A 12,298-nucleotide genomic window follows, 5' to 3' on the forward strand; every position below is an offset into this window, starting at 1 on the left:
CATTTACATATCTAGAACCAGGAACATCCCCATTTTCAACCATTCTATTGCAACATCGTGGGAAGAAAAAAAAAAAAATTGAAGCTGATCAAGTAACTCCACTCTTTTTCATGAACCACTGCGGTGAAATATGATGGGATTTCTGCATTCCCCACTCCCTAGATTGCAAAGTTAATTTGCAAGAGGATGACAACTCTCATACTAGAGACAAGACCATCATGGAATTTTAATGAAACCGACATAAATTTAGATAAGACCTAACATATAATATCTCATATTTCGTCGACCTTTGCCTAAAATTTCCTCTCTTGCTTATTTAGTAGAAATCCAAAACAAAATCACATGATTTTATGATAATGTTTCGTAGAGTCGGCGAAGACAAACAAATTGGTGGAAACAGTGAAGAATAATTTGGTAGGAGGAAAGCAGTCGACGGTTGACAACATTGTAACAGTATTTGATGGGAAAACAAGCAACTGAACAAATTATTGACTTATATCCAATTATATGTCACAAGATAAGAATGAGAGTTGGACTAGTTGCTACTTATTTATCACATTTTTAGTACAAGTTGTTACTGCTTTGAATCAATTTCTCCAAACCTATACTTTAATGGTGAGTTGGTGACCATTTCAATTTTTTTATAGGTTTGTAAGACGAAAGTAAATTTTTGTGGATGTTTGAACAAATAATTTATAAGATTTTTGGGTGAATCTTTATTTAAATAAGTTTTTATAATTTTTTTAATCGTTGCATTTAATTTTGGGTCTTTAGATAATTTTTTTTATTTTTATTTTTTAACCGTTAGATTTGCTCATATTCGACCTTAGCTTGGATTTAACGTATTGAAAATTTTTATTTAAAAATAATAATATAGACCGTTGGATCAATCAACGGTTCAACAACATGGGCTGTTAGTCTTTTCACAAGAGGCCGACAACATCATCAACCGGGTCCAAGCACCGAGTCTCTACCACTATCCTTGGCTCATTTTCCAAGCTAAATTTGATCCAAAAATAAGTTTTAATTTAAAATATTTTGTAGTCCAATAATTAGAGAAGCTTTGGAGGTTTAAAACTCAAATTTTGAGTTTTTTTTTTTTTTTTTTTTATTAAACGATATTATCTACGTTGTTAAAGGAGAGGGAGGTAGGCTAAACCTCACAATAGACTAGTAATAATATGGTTAAAATTCATTTTTGATAAGAATTAAGTTTAAAACTTCTTACTTATAAGTGAAGATGAACTCAACAAAATTGGTCTAGATAGCGTCTTCAAGAGTCTAAACTAGTTCCCGCAAAATTACAACTTACAAGACAACCTTCGACGGATGACCCAATGGGCAAAGAGGCCGACGATACCTTCTTCCCTCTGAAAGTCAAAGGTTAATATTGAACTGAGTGATCTCTCGATAAATCTTAAATCATCGAATATCCCCGCCCTGAATAAAAAGTAATTTATACAATGCGTTAGGTGCATTGCAGACTGCAGAGGGGCAACTCTACAACTTGATACGAAAAAAAGATCAAATCAAAAAATGGAAATTGGGAACACTAAGCTTACAGAGATTTCAAAACCCACCAATTCGGAAGCTCAAATTTCCCACCTTGCTCTCGATATTGGAGGCAATTCACTCTCCTCGATCATAACCTGGTTTTTTATTTTTGGAGGTCAATTGCTCGAAGTCTCATGATTTTTCGATTGTTTTTGTATTTGTTTTGCCCGTTGGCAGGTTCTCTGATAAAGTTGGTGTATTTCTCAACGAACAGTGCCGACTCTTCTTCTTCTTCTTCTTCTTCTTCGAATGAGAGTTTACCAGCTTCTAATGGCGATAGAGGGCGCCATGTTCTTGAAGGGAAGCTCCATTTTGCAAAGTTTGAAACTGAGAAAATCAATGACTGCATAGACTTCATTCGGTCCAAGCAACTTCTCCATACTGGTATGCTTAAATGTTTTAAGTATTTGCTTTGCATCTCCTGATTCATTCGTATCTCATTTCGTTTCAATCCAACTTGGGAAATGGGAAGATTCATTTTTTCACTAATTGAGATTATTTAACCTTGTTTCGCTCAACTAAATGTTCATGTTGAAATCTTGGATTGAAAGTTGAAACTACCATTTTTATTGGTAAATAAAGTACTTCAGCTTGAATAATGGTACCCATATTTTCGACTGCGAAATTTTTTTAGTTATGGAAGATTTGAACTTCTGAAAATGAAATACGAAAGAAGATCATATATGCCTTGAATATAGCTGCTTGTTCATAGTTGTACTTATCGTTTGCTGGTTTTGGGTCATTGCTTATGGTTGTAGATCATTTCAGGCCCCCGACAACACGGAGCTTCTGGGAGCGCAAAGTGCATTATCAAGGTAAAAACAGGTGTTTAGCTTGGCCATACTATTATGACTGTTTGTGGCATGTATTTGTTCCATATGCAAGCTAATTTATTGACTCGTGACAATGGAGAGCAGGCCACAGGCGGTGGGGCATACAAGTTCCCAGATCTCTTCAAAGAAAAGCTTGGGATTTCTCTTGACAAGGCAGATGAAATGGACTGTCTTGTGGCCGGATCAAATTTTCTGCTCAAGGTGGGATCCTAATACCACTTACATAGATTGGTATATACAAGTTGGTGTGTTTCTTAAGTCATGTCATGTAATCCATAGAATGTGTGGGTTGGGAATTGGGATGAGCAATAGCGAATTCACTTTCTGTTTATAGAGATATTTCTGTCTTATTTGCTTTCTTGCCTGAAAATAGCATTCACGTTTTGATTGTTGTTTAAGTAGGCAGTTCACCCCGAAGCATTCACATACATGGATGGTCAAAAGGAATTTGTGAAGATTGACCATGATGATCTATATCCTTATCTGCTTGTCAACATTGGTTCTGGTGTCAGTATGATCAAGGTATTCTCGTCAAAGCTGATGCTTTATTTACTGTATTAGTTTCATATGTTTAACCTTTTTAAGGCTTGACGTATTGTCCTATGCTTGCGCTTCGATAGGTAGATGGACCTGGTAAGTTTGAGCGAGTAAGTGGAACCAATGTTGGTGGTGGAACCTTTTGGGGTTTGGGGAAGCTTTTAACAAAATGCAAGAAGTACGTTTGTCTTTTGCTTAAGTGCAAAGCTATTGATATTCTCGTTATATGATTTTCACTTAGTAACCAAAGCTGCAACTGTGTCTCAGTTTTGACGAGTTGCTCGAGTTAAGTCATCAGGGAAATAATAGAGTGATAGACATGCTTGTCGGGGACATCTATGGTGGAATGGACTATACAAAGGTATGCATATTCATGATAGACAGGTCCCTCTTTCAACATAGGATGTTGAAGACGTTCTGGTCGTATCTCTGTATGCCAAATTAAAAGAGTTCCTTAATTTAAACAGTGATGAGGGGATCCTGGTTTCCATTAGCTTTCATCTCACGCTTATTAACTGCAATGTAATTTTTCTGACAATTACAGATTGGTCTTATATCAACAGCCATTGCTTCTAGCTTCGGCAAGGTAATTTCTGACGATAAGGAGCTGAAGGATTACAAATCTGAAGATATTTCTCGGTCACTCTTAAGAATGATTTCAAATAATATTGGGCAGGTAAGCCGTGGCGAAAGAAACCTGTCTCACTCGTAATTTCTTAAAACTCTTTGATTGCGTTGCAACCTTTACCACCAGATTGAATCTATTTTTGTTAACATGCCGATTATATTGTTTCATTTTTTATCTTCTCTCCAGATCTCATACTTGAATGCACTGAGATTCGGGCTCAAGCGAATAATTTTTGCCGGATTTTTTATTCGGGGTCATGCTGACACCTTGGACACGATTGCTGTTGCCGTTCATTTCTGGTAAGCCTGAATTTAATGTCCTTTTTCATGCGTCAGTAATGATTCATACTGAGAATTGAAGTACAAATTATGTCAAAACAATCTTCAAAATGTAAAATTTGACGGATGTCAAGCTCTGTGCCTGATTTGGTTTTCTTTTACTCATCCATCTTTCCTCGTGGTTTCGGGTTTAAAATTTCATTCATTTGATCCTTATTTGCAGGTCTAAAGGTGAAGCAAAAGCAATGTTCTTAAAACACGAAGGATTTCTTGGAGCATTGGGTTCATTCATGAGCTATGAAAAGCATGGTTTTGATGACTTGAAAGTCCATCAGTCTGTGCAACAATCCCCAGCGGGTGATGATCCACCAAACGGGGAATTGAATGAAAACCAAAGTATAGACTGCAGTGTCTACCTCTCACAGTAATTCGCGTTGCCTTCTCCCCGGGGCTTGGATGTAAGAATGTAGAGGCAATTCTTGGTTGCCTGTCTGCATTCCGTGGGGTTCAAAGGCATGAAACTTGCGTAGCTTATGTAACATAGTGCATAAACTACTAGGACATGTATTCAAAACTACAAAGAGAAAATTTCAGATGGAGAAAGAGGAAAACTTTATAGTAGCACACAATGTAACTTCACACGATTGATTTTGAATTGTGACTACACCGTCTAGGTTTTGTATCTTGTCAAAATACTGTAACTGCGCATCGTTGAATGAATTCTCACTGTTATTACATTTTAGTTTTTTGTGTTTGGTGTTCCTTTAGTGTAGAAAATACCGAGTGTATTGAAAGAAAAAAAAAACTTGTATCGTCTATTTTTGGGGCCTGTTTGGTGATGCTTATGGAAGGGCTAAAACCGCTTCCAAATAGCCAAAATGCTTATGGTAGGGTTTAGGTTTAAGCACTTTTTGGTGCACCCCTCACAGGCAATGACCACAAAAACATGTGTTTAGTGTAATTTATAGCAGCTTCTTTCAATGTCATTACAGCATTAACTCAGCTTACAAGGCAGATACAACAAATAGTTTCTGACAGGCAATAGTCATCCTCGATCTCATCCTCCACCCTCATCGAAAAATCGAAAGGGAGAGGAGTTGCTACACGGCGCTAAGGCCACTACACTTGATGGATAAAACGAAATGAAATATAGACGGATCTATTACATATCAATTTCCATTAATAAGGAATACAGATAAGTGCTTACTAACTCAACAGAATTCGATCATTTGACAGGCGGTAGCCTCCGATGGCATTGCTTTGCGTTCCTCCTATGAAGGGCCCATCTTTCTTTGATGTTAGATACATTATCAACATGACTAAGTACTTGCCCATCCTGAGACATTTCAATCTCTTTATTAGACTCTCCAGGATTTAATTCTCTTCGTAATCTGGCAGCTTCAGCAAGCATGTCGTTTATCAGCATCTCAGTAGTCTTGCTGGTGATTCCCCTTAGGTACCATGAAATCGGTGGAGGTGGAACTATAGTTGGTTGGATCAGTTGCTCCAAGCTCACCTTTGAACCAATCCTTCCTTTGCCTCCTGTGCAAGAATTATAATCTGCCCATGTCCTGGGTTTAAACGGAAAGCAGGTTTTTTCATCGACAAAAAGAGGTTCGACTCTCCAGTAGCCTTCAAATTTCTCCATAAACCCTGTTTTGACTTGCTTGAACTTCATCTGGCAAATGGCATTTTCAGAAATTAGAGATCCAATTTTACCATGACATTGCAGAACATGAGTTTCTAAACTATTGATATGATTTGCCGACAAAATATAAAGCATACTGGAGATCCTAAATGGGTGATGGGTCAACAAAGAACAAGTGGAAAAGCGACAAAAAAAAGTTCTTAAGTTACAGTACATCAAGAAGAAGATCGAGTCTTACTGAGTGGTCTTTTCTGTTTTGATCTACTAAAACACGAACCGCAATGGTCCCTGACCACCAAAGAAACTTCCATATAGCTGCCTGCTCCAGATCAACCACCTGCCTATGACCTTCATCAACCAAAACGTTTCTTGATATCACTTCCTGAGAAAGATAATTAACTTGTCAAATTAACAAATACAATTTTATATGATAGAATAGGAAAAGAAGAAAGCAAAAAACATGTCTGCCTACGCCTCTCCAGCTTTCTAACAGAACGTTGTTCCTGGTTAAATCTGAAAGGAAAGTGGACAGGAATGGTATCACTTACCTTAATATTTTTGAAAACTCTCTTATTGTCGGGGTCAGTTACAATATTATATACTGCGTCTGGAGGTAAACCAACATTGACGTTTACGCTCAGGTTGCAAAGAGAACCTTTTGGTACACTGACCTGCAAAGAGTAAAAGTAGTTTGTGACTTAAAAGTTAGTACGTAGTCAGAGAAGCCATAAGCTCTTGAGATGTTCCTTCGAAGAGAATGTAGTGTATACATATTTGCAACCACTAAAACATTCCGGCTTCTTGCCTAGAATTTCTCTCTTAACCAGCATATGCTGCACGAAGGTGATGTTTAAGGACTTAACTGAACCGTTAGTGTAGAGGGGACCAAGACGATAGACTTGACTGATATGAAATTCTCCTTTCCAAGGGAAATCACAAATATAGTATAAGAAAGGGAATTGTTATTAGCACTCCAAAAATCTCATTTGACACTCCAAACTTTCTATAATTAGAAAGAAAAATACAATTGTGAGGAGTGTAGAATGAGATTTTTGGAGTGCTAATAACAATTCCCTATAAGAAATTGAATTAATCTTCTTTCTTTTGACGTTGGTTACCAATCACATTTTGGCACACAACAAGTTTACGACAAGGATAAAGCCAATTTATTCCCATTCCGAAGGAAAGTTACTCGGTACAGGGAAGCACATCTCTCACCTTTATATACGGTGGTTGATCAACCCAAGAAGGATTTTCTCTCCATGCTTGCAACTGCTTCTCGAGGTCAACCTCCAAAGATGCAGCCTTTTTAGGAACAGAGCTCACCTTTTTCATTCCATCATCCTTTGCTAGTCTCTTGAGCTGCGACTGTAACACGAAGCGCCTGTTAATACTAATATCAAATCAATACCCATAAGCAAATCACAAGTTTTAGTGAAATAACTTACCTTTAGGCAATTTTGCAGCTTGTGAGGAACCTGCAACAAAGCTTTAGAAAACGCCAGATTAAAGGCCTTGGGCTTGAGGTGCCCATTTCTATCGTTCTTGTCGATGTCTACGCTTGTCTTGGTCACCTCTGTCTCACCCATTGAAAGGACAACTGTTTGGAACAAGTTCTATGAAAAATTTTCGTGAATTTCGTGAATGTTATTCGGTTTGCATACGAGGAAGCAAACATTAACTTTTTTACGTTTGCTTATGGCTGACTAGTGTTTAAACAAAAACTAGAAAGTAATTAAAAACAGGCTAATCTATGGAATTATATATTAATAATTCCATTTTTGATCCTGTTAATTTAAATATTAGTACATAATCCAACCACCAATTGAATTCCTAACACCATTTGGCCGCCATTCTATATCCCAAGCTAGTACGCACAGAAACACAGATAGTAAACTTTGTGCCTAAAAACAATTTGATAAAAAAACAACTTTAAATCTGCAATTTCCATTAACATTTACAGCAAATTCAAGACCTTTACTAACCACAATCAAGAAAAACCAAAACCCATCTCAAATTTCAGAGATATCAATCAAACATTCACGGAATAATTAGAGAATTCCCATCTCAAATTTCAGAAAAACCAAAAGTTCTGGAAATTAACAGAACCAACCCGGTAAACAAAGCTCAGAGATTAAGCAGGTAATTAGAAGAAATGGGTTAACTTACAGCGATTGATTACGGAGCAAATGTAATCAGAAGAATATTCATTCCGGTGTCGAATTTGTGAAGCTGATCCAAGAATCTGGTGGCTTTTCTAATTCGCTGTTTCGTTTTTTTAACACTTTTGCTAAGATTTCTACGGGAATTTGGAGAAAGATTGGCCACGTGAGGCACGTGTAATACCGGACCGGCTCCGGAACTCGATCAATCACGGAATAATCTGAACGGTGGCGATGCCTACTCTTGGGTATGTGGACCCCATTAGAGATAAAGGCCATGAGCTAGATTACGCGCGTTGTTGTATTTTTTTTTTATAGATATGATATGTTAAAATAATAGTTTTTTTTTTTTTTTTTTTTTTTTTTTTTTGTGTGTAAAAGTTAAAATAAGAGTTTACAACAGGAAACATGTGGACCATATTTTTCACATCCTTGTTCTCAGGGCAGTTTGCACGAGATTTTTTAGTGTTATCGGAATATAGGTTGGTACATCACGTGTTATTATATAAATAGTACGATATATAAATTAAAAAATAAAATCTTTCACTATTTATGTAAAAACACATGATATACTACATGTATTCTGATCACAATGAAAATTTTCTTGCATTTCAGGCTGTACGATGACAATCCGCTCCAACGACCATTTTGATATGGGCAAGGTGACCCAAACCATACAACGACAATTCGCTCCGACTCATGATGGTTACTGTAAGGGATATTAAACATGCCCCTTGACCAGAGTCATAATGGGAGTATGAGGTTCGATTGGAGTGCACCAAGCAGAGTCCTGATGGACATATGTGGTTTGCCACCCATGTACGGTCGAAATGGAGTACACCACACAAAGTCTTAATGGGGGTATGTGGTTCGCCACCCCATAGGGTCCAACCAGAGTGCACACGCTGAGTCTTAATGGGCATATGTGGTCCGTCATCTCCACAGAGACTGAAGTGCATACGTGTAGGTTCTCCACGTCATGTTCAACCGTTCTCCACTCAGGTCCCATCATACCCACGCTACACATGGTCTGACTACTCTAAGCCACGCCTCTGACTAACTGGTCAGACTGTGGCACTCAGACCCATGTTGCCCATGCTCTTGACTGCACAGAGCCATACTTCTGACTCCAACTTCTCTGACCCTTCAGATATATGGTAGAGTGCACAGGAGATAGACTTTGGACGCCTATAAATATGCCCCTCAACACTTCACAAATGGTCGGACACTTCTTTTTCTCACTTGGAGCATTCTGCTCTTTTTCTCTCTCAAATACTGACTTGATCATCGAAGAACCTTTAGTCAGAACCACCCTCGGCGCCTGGTTTCACAATCCTTTGCTTGTCTTTGTTCTTGCAAACTCACCTCGCTTATGGAATTATCCACTCCGCCCCTACAACATGCGCAAAATCTGCTCCAATAAAACACATTTATAATAAAATTACGTCATCAAAATAAGACATTCACAATTAAGTACAAAATCTGCTCCAATAAAACACATTTATAATAAAATTACGTCATCAAAATAAGACATTCACAATTAAGTATTAAAGTGATCGCAACTCACAATGATAAGAATTGGACCCAAAACTCAGTGGCAGACCCACACTTCCAAAAGAGGAGGGGCATTTTACACATTAGAGGGAAAATGGGAAACTTTAGAAGGGAGAAGGGGTACTCGAGACATTGTAGTGTCTAACTCTTTTCGCCCTACCAAAATCTCCCCCAACCAAGCAGAGATAACACTTTTTGACCAAAAACAAAACAGAGATGACACTAATTTGGTAGATGTCACAGTATGGGTCTTTTTATAGGACTGCTGCTAAACCCTAAAATCTTAAATCCTCTTTCTATCATGCAATTAGCATAACACACACAGAAACACCTTTGTATAAAAAGAAAACACCATAGTTTACAAAATCCAGATGCATAAGGCAATCTAAATGCCTTCTCAGACTTTACGGCACACATCACCGTCACAAATATAATCCTCCGTTGCCTTGGGAGGGTCATCCTCCGTTCCTCCATTGTTGCTCTTGTTCAATGCACATTTTGGGTGGAGATCGAAGTTGCAGTCTTTGCAGTAAAAAGACCAGCCACTTCCCGGCTCCCTACACCAGCAAACATAGTCGTGGTGGAGCACACGCGTGAGCTCGTGTTCAGCATGGAGTATACTCTTCACTTTCTCAGGCCACCCCTTTGCTTCTTCCTCCAACTTTTCCTCCAATTGCTTCAAATGCTCTTCTGTGAACGGATAAGCGTCGGATCCATGCGCCTGTATGAGTTGCCGGGCCTGCGTGCTGAGTGTCTGGCCGTTGGGGCTGATGGCTACCAATGCAGGAATGCCTTGGATTTTGAATTTGTGCTGCAGGAGGGCCTTCCTTGGATCGCCTAATGGGATGGCTAACCAAGGCATGGTTGCAAATAGTTCTTTGAAGGAGGGTTGATCGCGATCGCTTGAGAGGAAGATTATTTCAATGGCATTGTCCTTTGCCTTGATCTGATTGTATGCTTTTATAAGCTTAGGCATGAATGCACGACATGGAGGGCACCAATGAGCTGAGAAATAGAGCAGAATGTGCTTCCCAGCAAGCTCAGACATGGGTACCTAATCAAACACAGACAGAAACTTGACGCATGCAACTAAAAACCTCTGACTGATGAGAATAAAGAAACATTTGAAATTCAATTGATAGCATAGAACATAAGGAAAGGAACCGGCAAGAAAATTGTACCTTGGAACCGTTATTTTCAATCACAAAGTCTCTGCCCCCAGCAACTAAAAGTGACTGTATCGTCTGTTCTTCGAGTTTCAACTCAGCAAGCACGGCAATCTTCTCTGGTGTAAAGGGGTAGGCTTCAGCGCCATACTCTTCAATGAGTTTAGCCGCATTGGAGTGTAAGGTCTTCCCATCTAGCCCAATTATAACTAGTGTAGGTAAATTCTCAAGATCAAAGTAGCGAGCAAGTTTTTCACAGTTCTTGTCCTTAAACGGCAATGCCAACCATGACACTTGAAACCCTTCTTTGAAGTGTTCCTCTTCAAGGTCCAGAGATATCAACACAATCTCAAAGTTCTCTCCTTTCTCCTTCATTTTCTCATGGAACTTCACAAGTGCCTGAGTAAATTCTTTGCATGGCTTGTGAGTATAAAGCGAGAAATACAACCCAACAATCTTTCCTTCAAGCTCGGATACAGAAACCTGTCAATACATTTTTCTCGGTATTCATCGTCATCAACTATCTCTATCATATAAAAGTTAAAACAATCCAACGTTACAGAAGTGCTAGCAATGTAACATCAAAGGGGAAAAGCTGTACCTTATTGCCATCCTTCGAAATCAAATAATCCCGGGAGCTAGAAACCAAGAGAGAACTCAAGGACTGATTCTCCTTCACCGCGGCTTCCTTCTCTTTTAATAAATTCATCTTCTCCGCGGTGAACGGATAACCATCCGCCCCGTGGTCCATTACAATTTTTGTCCCATCATTAGTACAAACTTTTCCATTGGCATCAATAATGACAAGATGGGGAATCCCCCTGACCTTGAAGAGCTCCTTGAGGCGTTTTCGGGTCTCCAAATCCGAAAAGGGAATCGAAAGCCACGGCATTTTCGAGAAGTATCCGGTGAACGATTCCTCATCTCTATCAGAAGAGACGAACACAACTTCAAAGTCGCCTTTGGCGGCCAAGTCCTGGTGGACCTCCACCAAGTTTGGGGTGAACCGGCGGCACGGGCCGCACCACGAGGCGGAGAAATACAACCCCACAATCTTTCCGGTCAAACTACTGATCTCAGCCTATATATTCATAAAAAAATAATCACCACAACCCAGAAAATAAAATAAAAACAGCCATCTCAATCTGTTCTTCGTATAATCAATGCCAAAGTAAACATTTTGAGATTGAACCAAGCAATTACATAGCATTTACCCAACTGGGTTTCCATCATAATTACATTTAGATTAACATTCCTCTATATTCTCAGAACAAAAAAAAAAATGCAAATACTTTGGTTTGCTTTTTCCCCCCTGCAATCTCAATGAACATAGAGTCGAAACTTTAATGAGAAAATATCATGGTTATACTTTTACCTGGCCGCCGTTGTTGTGGAGGAGGAAGTTTCTGTCGGCGGAGGAGAGGATAGAAAGGAGGTCGTGAGTGACGCCGTCTTCGTCGCCGTTAGCCATGCTTTCTGAGTCTCTCTCTGAGCTGCAATTGGAATTTGGTCTATATTTAAGTTTGGTGGTGAAAGTTTGCGACTTTTACGAGGATCGTCGACGTCGAGGGCACCACTGACAATATTATAATAAACACACGCAAAATACGAGCTGGCTGGCTAAGATTGAGTTTCCGTCTAAATCCCCATGAGATTATAGCTTTTTATTTAAAAATAGTAGTTCGTCTTGAATAATGATAACAATATACTGGATTATAAATCATGCAAATGCAATATGGAAATGGACCATTTCAAATTATAGTGTGTTTCAAATCCTAAACGCATGAGTATGAACTCAACAATAAATCTATTAAGACAAATTGTATATTTTAATATCGACAAATTTGGTACCAAACTTAAAAACTTTTTTAATTGGAGGGTCCGTAACTCTATTTGGTTGTCGGATTAGAGCTATGAATAAAAGACTTTGGGTCAATC

The 12,298-nt window shown here is 38.7% G+C and overlaps 3 protein-coding genes across 5 annotated transcripts; 1 reads left to right on the forward strand and 2 right to left on the reverse strand.

The window, feature by feature from the left end:
- The first annotated feature begins 1,289 nt into the window (after positions 1-1,289).
- Positions 1,290-4,572, forward strand: LOC137736286 (pantothenate kinase 1). The gene is made up of 10 exons (XM_068475581.2): positions 1,290-1,624; positions 1,732-1,938; positions 2,323-2,369; positions 2,472-2,588; positions 2,790-2,909; positions 3,008-3,102; positions 3,192-3,285; positions 3,469-3,600; positions 3,739-3,851; positions 4,054-4,572. Exons 1-10 carry the CDS (start codon positions 1,537-1,539, stop codon positions 4,256-4,258), a joined length of 1,218 nt encoding a protein of 405 aa, XP_068331682.2. The 5' UTR covers positions 1,290-1,536; the 3' UTR covers positions 4,259-4,572.
- A 191-nt stretch (positions 4,573-4,763) lies between these two features.
- LOC137737542 (uncharacterized) lies at positions 4,764-7,873 on the reverse strand. 3 transcript variants are annotated; one of them, XM_068477059.2, is made up of 6 exons: positions 7,648-7,873; positions 6,927-7,094; positions 6,697-6,846; positions 6,027-6,149; positions 5,717-5,860; positions 4,764-5,508 (listed from the first exon to the last, which is right to left on the reverse strand). In XM_068477059.2, the coding sequence occupies exons 2-6, from the start codon at positions 7,065-7,067 to the stop codon at positions 5,056-5,058; spliced, it is 1,011 nt and encodes a 336-aa protein (XP_068333160.2). In that variant the 5' UTR covers positions 7,068-7,094; positions 7,648-7,873; the 3' UTR covers positions 4,764-5,055. The 3 variants fall into 3 exon arrangements, with proteins under 3 accessions (XP_068333160.2, XP_068333159.2, XP_088538856.1); XM_068477058.2 differs by having other exon boundaries at positions 6,927-7,078; positions 7,648-7,786; XM_088682730.1 differs by having other exon boundaries at positions 6,927-7,054; positions 7,648-7,780.
- A 1,628-nt stretch (positions 7,874-9,501) lies between these two features.
- LOC137738213 (putative nucleoredoxin 1) lies at positions 9,502-12,298 on the reverse strand. The gene is made up of 4 exons (XM_068477845.2): positions 11,736-12,298; positions 10,962-11,441; positions 10,376-10,843; positions 9,502-10,248 (listed from the first exon to the last, which is right to left on the reverse strand). Exons 1-4 carry the CDS (start codon positions 11,829-11,831, stop codon positions 9,592-9,594), a joined length of 1,701 nt encoding a protein of 566 aa, XP_068333946.2. The 5' UTR covers positions 11,832-12,298; the 3' UTR covers positions 9,502-9,591.

This window comes from Pyrus communis, chromosome 13 (assembly GCF_041283825.1).
Source record: "Pyrus communis isolate YQ-2024b chromosome 13, ASM4128382v1, whole genome shotgun sequence".
NCBI classification, from domain to species: domain Eukaryota; kingdom Viridiplantae; phylum Streptophyta; class Magnoliopsida; order Rosales; family Rosaceae; genus Pyrus; species Pyrus communis.

Coding starts and splice junctions, on each gene's coding strand:
- LOC137737542 (XM_068477059.2), bottom strand. CDS start 7,067: ATGGGTGAGACAGAGGTGACCAAGACAAGCGTAGACATCGACAAGAAC. Junction 6,847..6,926: donor AGCTGCAAAATTGCCTAAAG/GTAAGTTATTTC, acceptor TTCGTGTTACAG/TCGCAGCTCAAGAGACTAGC. Junction 5,861..6,026: donor GAGTTTTCAAAAATATTAAG/GTAAGTGATACC, acceptor TATCTTTCTCAG/GAAGTGATATCAAGAAACGT.
- LOC137738213 (XM_068477845.2), bottom strand. CDS start 11,831: ATGGCTAACGGCGACGAAGACGGCGTCACTCACGACCTCCTTTCTATC. Junction 10,844..10,961: donor TTTCGAAGGATGGCAATAAG/GTACAGCTTTTC, acceptor ATGTATTGACAG/GTTTCTGTATCCGAGCTTGA. Junction 10,249..10,375: donor TTGAAAATAACGGTTCCAAG/GTACAATTTTCT, acceptor GTGTTTGATTAG/GTACCCATGTCTGAGCTTGC.
- LOC137736286 (XM_068475581.2), top strand. CDS start 1,537: ATGGAAATTGGGAACACTAAGCTTACAGAGATTTCAAAACCCACCAAT. Junction 2,589..2,789: donor GATCAAATTTTCTGCTCAAG/GTGGGATCCTAA, acceptor TTGTTTAAGTAG/GCAGTTCACCCCGAAGCATT. Junction 3,286..3,468: donor GTGGAATGGACTATACAAAG/GTATGCATATTC, acceptor TGACAATTACAG/ATTGGTCTTATATCAACAGC.